Here is a 10,424-nt window from a genome sequence, read left to right as displayed (position 1 = left end):
CACAATAAAAACCTTAAATTAAAAAAAAAAAAAAAGAAAGAAAAGAAAATGGAAGGAATACATGAACTCACTGTAACAAAAAGAAATTGTTGATGTTCAATCATTTCAAGAGATACCAAATCATCAAAAGACAATGGTACTGAAGGAAGAAGTTGACGGTGCACTAAGGCATTGGCAAAGAACAAGGCTCCTGGAATTACTGGAACACAAATTGAAATCTTTCAACAAACTGATCCAGCCCTAGAAGCATTCACTTGTGTATGCCAAGATTATTTAAAAACTGTAGCTGTACATGGACAGGGCACTGCCAAAGGTTCAAGCCAGATTTGAATAAGGTCATGGAACTAGGGATATCACTGCTGACATCAGACTCATTTTTTATATATACACGAAGATCAGAAGGAACATTTTACAGCCATCATGCTAATGACTAAAGGACTACTCATGTGTGACATATAGACCTCTGAAAGTCCTGGGAGCTTAAACCATAAGTAGCATCAATTATTGGGATATACAGCAATTCCTGCTCTAGCATAGCTAGCAACAAAAATCCTATCCTACTTCTGGTATTTTGAACATTCTGTTAATTCTCTATCTTCAAGTATTCTCAAAGATTATTTAATAATTTTAAGAATGTTAGTTAATTTTCAGTGATTAATGTTGTTTTGCACTTAACCCATTTTTGGTTTTTTGTTCTATGATTTTTATGACTTCTGTGGTTGTCAGTTTCCAAGATGGCCCCCGATGACTCTTGAATCCTGTGATTCATGTTCTGTTGTAGAACTTTCTTGCAATAAATACGATTGAGCTGTGTAACCAACAGGACAATGTCAGAATGATGGTGTATGGATTTTGAGGCTAGATCATAAAAGACAAGGCAGTTTCTACCTTCTTTTCCTTTTTCCTTCATATCCCTTTTTGCCTCATAGTCTGAAAAAGTTAATGATTTCCAGGATTGGAAGATTGCTGATTCAAATCCAAAGAGCCAGAGGTCAGATGATGAGCTAGATGTATGATCCAAATCCAGCAAAAAGCAAGCAAGCTTTTTCAAAGCGTTCACATATATTCGCAGCAGGCCACACCCTTCAGGAAACTCCTTTTCAGTTGACTGGCTGCTCATAGCAGATCTCATCATGGAGGTGAACACATGTAGTCATCCCATAGATGTAGTCATCCCAACTGCCAAACCACTGAGGATCATGGCACAGCCAAATTGATGGCCAAAACTCACTGAATACATATTCTGTTTGTCTATTTGCATTGCACATGTAGACAAACTGTGTCTCAAATTTCTAGGTACTCATAAAACTGCTAGAAATGGATATGTGCACCTACTTACATCAACCATTCCATGGGTGTTAAGTTCACCTGTGATACACAGTGTTGGCAAAGTGAAAGTCATTATTTACAAAAAGTAAACAGCAAAAGGTAACGGATTTCCAAGGGGTAAACTCTTGCCCTTTTATATATTAACCATGTCCATTCTTACGTTGGAATCCTGGTGTGGTTCTGTGGGTTAATGCATTGGGTTGCATAGTCACTTTGAACTGTAAGGTCGGTGGTTCAAGCTTACCAGCTGCTCCTCGGAAACCCTATATAGGGTAGCTATGGGTCAGTACTGATTCGACGGCACTTAACAACAACAACATTCTTATGTTGCTTCATAAACACAGACTGGTCAAGTCAGATGCTATGTTCATGTCACCACTGTTTTCAGCCACCACCGTGCTTCTGGGGTTTCTGCTCTGCCAGTTAGCTTTGTTTTGCAGATGAGAAGATCCTTGCACAGGATTTCCTGAACCTCTGCTGCCAGGCCCTTCTGAGACTCTTCTGCCAGCTCCTGTCATGCTATTCAGGCTCGTGGAGTTCTCTTGCTGTCATGCTATCCAGGCCCCCATTGCCCAGGGGCTTATGCATTCAGTCCTGCACAGGGGACATTCGGGCCTTTCATGCTCTGCACAAGCAAATTTACAGTTCTTTTAGCTCTGCTGGCAAGCCTCCTGCCCAGAGGTATCTGGCTTTGCCATGCTGGAGACAGACCTATGCACAGGGTCCTCTGAGGCAACAGCTGCAAAGAGCTCCCTCAGAACTCAGCCCTACGGGAAGGCAAGCATTACAGATCTCTCAGCTCTGCTGGCAAGTGCTCAGAGGCACACCGTTCTACCAGCATGACTCCTGCCCAAAGGCACTCAGCTCTCACTTGCTCTATGGGTCAACAAGTCCACTGCAGCCAGCTCCCTGTCACCAGTGTCCTGTCACCCACTGCTCTACTGCTGCACTGTATTTCTTGCCCAAGATTCTGCTCTGCTTGCCACTGCTTCTTCTTGTCTTTGGTGTTATAGCTCTCTCTGCTACATACAGGAGTTTCTCAGTGCTGGGGTTTGGGAACATTGGTCAAAAGGATGCACTCCACTCCAAAATTGTCTTCTTGGTAATAGTTACCTCCCACCACCTCCCCAACCTTTGTAGAATTAGCATCACGTAAAGACATAGATTAAGGAGCTCTGGTAGCATAATGGTTATGAGTCGAGCTGTGAACTGCAAGGTCAGCAGTTCGAAACTACCAGCTGTTCCGTGGGAGAAAGATAAGGCTTTCTGCTCCCATAAAGATTTACAGCCTCGGAAACCAGGTACAGGATCGCTATGAGTCGGAACTGACTCCATGGCATATAACAACAACAAGGACATAGATTATCTGTTTTCAAGGAGTGGCCTTCCTATCAGGGTTACAAACTGATTAATTACTTCAGTAGACCATAAATCACTTAATTTGCACAGTAAATTAATCAATGAATTTGATAGACCATAATATATTGATTTGCACAGTCCCAGATAATCATTTTGTTGGAATTACAAGACTAGGCTAGAAGGTCATATAAAAGCAATTTATTGCATTGTACTCAGTTAAAATATTTTTTTCCTTAGATAAATATATGACTACAATTGGTTTTCCATCACTCATCTGTCAGCTTATGGTACTGTGGTAGCTTGTGTGTTGCTGTAATACTGGAAACTAGGCTATTGGTATCTTCAATACAAGTAGGGTCACCCATGGTGAACAGGTTTCAGCAGAGCTTCCAGTATAAGGAAGACTAGGAAAAAGGAGAGGTGAACCTCTTCTGAATGGTTAGTCAACAAAAATCTTATGCCTAGCTGTGAAAATTTGTCAGATATAGTGCCAGAAGATGAGTCCCTCAGGTGGAAAGGCACTCAAAATAAGCCTGAGAAATAGCTTAGAGTACAGTTGACCTTAATGATGACAGCATACTTAGAAAAATGAGGGTTGAAAAAAGAGGATGACTCCCAATGAGCTAGACTGACACAGTGGCAGCAACAATGGGCTAAAACATAACAACAATTATGAGGATGGTGCAGGACTGGGCAGTGTTTCATTCTGTTGTGTATAGGAATCGACTTGATGATAAAAACAACAACACCACAATTGGTTTTTAATTTTAATATCAGCTAGCATTCCCAGAAAAGTGTTTCTAGCAACAGCCCATAAATAAAGGTATAAATTTATACCAGTAAGGAAGAGTGGCATGTTCTTTAAGAAAAAAACAACAAAGCAAAGGCATGTAAAAACTGTAACTACAAAAGCATACATGAGATTAAGTCAAAAAGTATTGCTTCAAAAAAGTATTGCTATAGAAACCTTTATTAAACAAAAATATCATGAAGTGAAGTTATTATTTATAAACATAGCTTCCATCTAGGTCTATAAATGTCTAAAGAAGGGGTTCCCATCTCTTTACGCCTTCCCCAAAGAATTCTGCACTCTCTGATTTACACCACATCAAAACAACAGTTTGGCATCCTCAGAGGATCCAGGTTATGCTTGTTTTAAATATTCTTTGGGTTTTGACAGTAAAAAGAAGTATGAAGGAGGAAAATCAGGGTTGTAGGGTAGACAGAGTAAGATTTATCAACAAAAGTCTCTTAGGACAGTCTTTGCTACCCTCAAAGAATGAGCAGGCACATTGTCATTATGGAAAAAAGTTTCTTTGCAAAACTTCCCTAGCTTTTTTCTCTCCAATGTAGTTTTCAATTTTCTTAAAACTTTGTCATCATAATTCTCCATGACTGTCCTGTGCTTTCCACAAAAATCTATCAAGATTGCCACTTTGGAATCCCATTAAAAGCCACCATAACCTTCTGAGCTGAGCTCTCTCCCTTAAGTTTAACTAGCCCAGTGGATCTCCTCAAAAAGTATTGTTTTGATTGGACTTTTTTTTTAAGGCACCTTAATGAGACTTTTTGTTGTTGTTGTTGTTGTTGTTAGGTGCCATCAAGTCAGTTTCAATGAAGAGAGATTTGATGCACAACAGAACAAAGCAGTGCCCATTTCTGTGCTACCCTCACAATATTGCTATGTTTGAGTCCATTGTTGCTTCCACTGTGTAAATTGAGATATCTTTGGGGGTCTTCCTTTTTTTCATTGACTCTCCACTTTACCAAGAATTGTGTCCTTCTCCAGGGACTAGACCTTCCTGACAACATGTCCAAAGTACTAGAGAAGAACTCTCATCATCCTGGCTTCTAAGGCGCATTCTGGCTGTACTTCCAACAGATTTGCTTGTTCTTCTGGCAAACCATGGTACTTTTAACACAAAACCATAATTCAACTGCATTAATTCTTCTCCAGTCTTCTTTAATCATTGTCCGATTTTCACATGTATATGAGGTGACAAAAACACAAAGGCTTAGGTCAAGTACACCTTAAACCTCAAATTGTTATCTTTATTCTTTAACACTTTAAAGAGGTCTTATGCAGCAGATTTGCATAATGCAACACTTTGTTTGATTTTTTGACTGCTGCTGCCATAAGTGTTGGTTATGTATCCAAGAAAAATGTAGTCTTTGACAACTTCAACTTTTTCTACATTGATCATGATGTATTTACTGACCCAGTTGTGAAGATTTTGTTTTCATTACATAGAGGTGCAATCTGAAGACTGTGTGTTGTTGTTGCTAAGTATCATCAAGTTGGTTCAGATTCATAGTGATCCTATATAGGTTTTCCAAGGAGCAGCATAGTTTTTGATAGTCATAAGTATTTTCAGTTATCTTTGCTTCCAGCAAGCAAGATTGTGTCACCTACATATTGCAGATTGTTAATGACTCATTCTTCAACCATAATGACACATTCTTCTTCATATAATGCAGCTGACAGATTGAATAAGTACGGTGAAATGACACAACCCTGGTGCACAACTTTCCTGATCTAAAACCAGTCAATATCTCCTTGTTCTGGTCTAATGAAACTAAGATAAGTATATTATTGAGATAACTTGTCTACAGCAATTCACTGATTATAGAGACATGGCTAAGCACATTATGTTTGGAATTGTTGTTGTTAGGTGCCATCGAGTAGGTACTGACTCATAGCGATCCTATGCACAGCAGAACGAAACACAGCCCGCTCCTGGGCCAGCCTCACTATTGTTGCCATGCTTGAGTCCATCGATGCTTCTACTTGGCCAATCCATCTCATTGGGGGTCTTCCTCTTTTTCTCTGATCATCCACCTTACCAAACATGATATCTGTCTCCAGTGACTGGCCCCTCCTGAAAATATGTCCAAAGTATGAGAGACGATGTTTGGCCCTCTTGGCCTCCAAGGAGCATTCTGGCTGCACTTCTTCCAACATGGATCTCTTGGTTCTTTTGGCAGCCCATGACACTTCCAGTATTCTCCTCCAACGCCATAACTCAGATACATCAATTCTTCTATGGGCTTCCTTATTTACTGTCCAGCTTTCACATGCATATGAAGTTATTGAAAATACCATGGTTTGGGTCAGGCGCACCGTAGTTCTCAAGCTGACATCTTTGCTCTTCAACACTTTAAAAAGGTTTTGTGCAGCAGATTTGCCTAATGCAATATATCATTTGATTTCTTGACTGCTACTTCCATGAGTGTTGATAGTTGATCAAAGACGAATGAAGTCCTTGACAAATTCAGTCTTTTCTGCGTTGATAAGAATCTTGTTTATTGGTCCAGTGGTGAGGATTTTTGTTTTCTTGACATTGAGATATAATCCATACCAAAGGCTGTGCTCTTTGATCTTCATCAGTGACTGTTTTAAGTCCTCTTCACTTTCAGCAAGCACAGTTGTATCATCTGCATATCGCAGGTTGTTAATGAGTCTTCCTCCAATCCTGATGACATGTTTTTCTTCATATAACCCAGCTTCTCAGATTATTTGCTCAGCATACAGGTTGAATAAGTATGGTGAAAGAATACAACCTTGTCGTATACCTTTCTTAATTTTAAACCATTCAGTTTTCTGTTCGAACAACTGCCTCTTGGTCCAGGTACAGATTCCTCATGAGCACAATTAAGTGTTCTGGAATACTCATACTTCGCAATGTTGTCCATAGCTTGTCATGATCCATACAATCGAAAGCCTTTGCACAGTCAATAAAGCACAGGTAAACATCTTTCTGATATTCTCTGACTTTAGCCAAGATCCATCGCACATCAGCAATGATATCCCTCATTCCACGGCCTCTTCTGAATCTGTCTTAAACCTCTGAAAGTTCTCTGTCAATGTATTCTTGCAGCAGTTTCTGTATTACCTTTAGTAAAACTTTACTCGCCTGTGCAAGTATGAACTGGAACAATGATAACAATACTTTTAGACCTACCTTCACACACCACGTAAGGTTAAACTATTTCTAAATTAAAAAAAAAAAAAAAGTCATTTTTATTACCTATGGCCAGACTCGACTTTTTAAAAAGACAAGTAAGGTTTGTTTGGAATAAACCTTATTCACATACTTCACAGCTGTCTCTTTAATTCCAAACACCATTTTAAAGCAAATAATTTAAAGAACCAAGCAAAGTACCTTAATTCAATTTATTTGTTTTGCTTCGATCAAATAACCACCACTTTGTTAAAATATATGCTCTTTTTCTTCCTTTGAAAAAGATTTTTTTTTTCTTGTAAAATGTGGCAGTGATGGGAAAGTTCTAAAAAATGAGAATAAGACTATTTCTTCAAACTCTGATAGTTACATTTGTTACTGTTGTTAAGTGAAATCAAGTCGGTTCCAACCCATAGTGACCCTGTATAGGGTTTCTAAGCAGTAACTGGTGAGCTTGAACTGCTGACATTGCGGTTCAAACCAACTTTGTAGTCCAGTGCATTAACCCACAGCACCACACCAGAAGTCCCTATAAATTTTCATGGCAAGTAATTTTGATTGTCTAATGTATTGTTTTTATTCATTAAAGATATATGTTGATGAATTTTAGATCATTTGAGAAAATCTATGAAAAACCTCATTTAATATATTTGTAATAAGAGTTTCGATCCCAAATCTTCTTGTCCAGAGACAGAAAGCAAATTTATTGAGTCAATAAAAGAATTGAATATAATGTATGATTCATTAAATTCTATCAAATCTGCCATTATTATCATTTCCCAATGTTCCTTTTTCTCAGCACAGCCTTCATGTTATATAGTTCACTGTGCCCTGGAAATACTAGTATCCTGTCAGAATACTAGTAAAAAGTACTATCTACTCTTTTAAGGAAAATAATCTTAATCTCAGCTAGTGAAATGCTTACTATTAAGAAAATTTCCTGTCATATCTCTTTAGGAATTTTTGGCCATACTTTGGAAAATGTCCACTTAAAAAAAAAAGCTGAATAATGAAAAATGTTAATGTTTAATTTCTAAGACTCCTTTAAATTAAATTTCCTAAAATAAAAATTTGCACCTGGATTTTATCATTATACAAGTAACTGAAGAAACCCAAAGCCTGCAGTTTCTAGTTAAAATGCCTTTTGTTTGCCAATTTCTGCTTCTCATTTAATTGTCCTGGTATTACACAGTACCTCACGGGTTTCCTTTCTCGAAGCAAATCTTCCAAACTCTGTTCACAGTGTTCAGCTACCACCACCAGTCTCTCTGAGTAAAACAAAGCAAATATACTTTATATTTTATTAATACAAACTTTTGATAATGAAATAATATACATCACTGAAGATAATATATAGTACAAAATAATAATACCTTCAAAAGCTTTTCAGATTCTATTAATTATATAATTACCAACTGCACAGAATAGTAGGCTATATGTATAGCTCTACAGAATAAGCACTGAACTATGAACCACAAGGTCGGTGGTTTGAGCCCACCAGCTGCTCTGTGGGGAAAAGCTGAAGTTTTCTGCTCCCACAAAAAGATTTAAAGCCTTGGAAACCCTCTACAGAGTCGCTATGAGTTGAAAACTGACTCTACAGCACTAAACAACAACATGTCTAATAAAACAATATATTAAATAAGAGGTGTTTTCAATTTCTGTTGTTATTTAGAGATTCTCCCAAGTACATCGGAAAAAAGCAAACGGAAAAGTTAACTTTGAAAGAAAAAAAGTGATTCTTTTTCTGACATAGACTCAGAGAAGGAACAGATTCGATGAAGACATACAGAAATTTTGAAGTAAATGAGAATTGGGAAGTTAAGGATAAATTGCTAGATAATCTTCTACAAATATCAGTGTCAGGGAGCGGTTAAGACACCTGGCCCTAAGTCTCTCTTACACTGGGATCAAAAAAGGGTGTGGGGTGGGGAGACATTTCTAGTCCAACAAGAATGATAACATTGAGAAAAATAGCCTGGAGACAGAAATAAGGTTATCATGAACTGAAACCCTAATAGAAGCAGCTGGTCTCAGGGATACAATCCATGAAGATAGTGCCTAGAAGTGACAACTGCAGAAGGCATTCCATTTCTAAGAAACCTTCACCCCTTTACTAAAAAATGATGAATATTCACATACCTCTCCTCCTAATCAATATGTATTAGCACACTCTTGGAGGAGGAAACCCCATACCTTTATAAGCCAGTATACGCAAACCACACAGGTTCTTCTTCACTCATGGAGACAGACCCGCTTCTCTCTTTGAAGTGTACGTTTGCTTTGCAATAAAGAACTTCTAAGTGAAGGCTTATTGTTCATGTGTGACTGAGAAACAGCAACTTGGTGGGACTCATTCTTTAGATACCCCTAGAGCGAGAGGGACCAAGGAAAAATGTGACACCAGGTCTTTGAAATTGACTTAAGTAACATGAGAAAAGTAGAAATGTTCTGAATAATTGCTATGGAGAAAGAACAACCAAAAAATAGTAAACTTGGGATTGTTTACAGTATCATGGTATCTACTAAGAATAAATAGGATAAAACTGTGGCTAAAAAAACACAAAAACTCAGCAATAACAGAGAAGTTCAAAAAAAGCCGACAACAATAAATGCTGGTGAGAATGTAGAGAGACTGGGACCCTCCTACATTGCTGGTGGGAATTCAGAATGGTCCAACCACTCTGGAAAACAGTATGGAACTTCCTCAGAAAATTTGAAATAGAAATACCTTATGATCCGGCAATTCCTCCAATTGGTATATATCCTCAAGAAATATGAGCCACAACATGAGTAGATACATGTATACCAATGTTCACAGCATCACTATTCACAATAGCAAAAAGATGGAGACAGCCTAAGTGCCAATCAATGGAAGAATGGATAAACAAACTTTGGAATATACACACAATGGAATATTACACTACCATGAAGAATAACAAGGAAGCTGCAAGACACCACATAACATGGATGAACCTTAAAGACATCGTGCTGAGTGAAATTAGTCAGTCACAAAAGGGCAAATATTGCATAAGATCATTATTGTAAATGCTTAAGAAAAGATACCCATACTAAAAGGGAAAACAAAAACAAAACAAAAAAACTTTCTTGGTTACCAGGAGGTGAGGGCAGTGTGTGTGTGTGTGTGTTGAGGGGGGGGCGGGGAGGGGAGATAGAGGTCAAGGGGACTATAGAGCACAGGGTAGGGAATAGACACATCATAGTTCAAGTGTTGGGGAGGGAAATGAGGGGGAGGGCTATGGAAGAAAAAGGTAGATAGGGGAATACTGAAGTACGTTTGCATGGACTAAATGGGACAGAGGTAAATAGTGATGTGTGCTCAACCTTGGAACAACAAGGCTCTGTGTTACAGGGTTTGAGGCATAATCTGAATGGGTAAAAGAGGAGAAATAATGTTAACATACTGCACTGTCTTATGAATACTGGTTTTCCTTGCCTACTACTGTAAAATAGACACATTAGAGGGATAGAAAGGAATATCAGGAAACATGATTAGGGAAAGCTTATAAGCCCGTCTTCAGCCTATACCTGATTGGAATACCTAAAAGGGGTTCTAGAACTTGCCCAGTGAGATGTGCTTCCTGTGGAGCCTTTGTAGTGTATAGGACCTTAAGTAGAATTCTGAGCCCCAGGACATAGCCATGGAGGGCCACAGCTGAGACTAAAGCATCCAACTGATAGTAAGTGAGGGGAGACATAGAGGAATGCCCAAACTTGTAGATAGTACCCATTCAACCTAGCCTTCATGGCTTG

At 38.5% G+C, this 10,424-nt stretch overlaps 1 protein-coding gene across 3 annotated transcripts in view; it reads right to left on the bottom strand.

Moving 5' to 3' along the window:
• The window catches only part of TBCK (TBC1 domain containing kinase), a 343,431-nt gene that overhangs the window by 317,041 nt on the left and 15,966 nt on the right, over positions 1-10,424 (bottom strand). For all 3 annotated transcript variants that reach the window (XM_006869331.1, XM_006869332.1, XM_006869333.1), the window contains exon 2: positions 7,846-7,918. In XM_006869331.1, coding sequence (XP_006869393.1) covers positions 7,846-7,918 — 73 coding nt within the window. The remainder of the gene's footprint in view (positions 1-7,845; positions 7,919-10,424) is intronic.

This window comes from Chrysochloris asiatica, unplaced genomic scaffold, assembly GCF_000296735.1.
Source record: "Chrysochloris asiatica unplaced genomic scaffold, ChrAsi1.0 scaffold00129, whole genome shotgun sequence".
In the NCBI taxonomy this organism is placed as follows: Eukaryota; Metazoa; Chordata; class Mammalia; order Afrosoricida; family Chrysochloridae; genus Chrysochloris; species Chrysochloris asiatica.
This window is presented reverse-complemented; position numbering and strand designations above follow the sequence as displayed.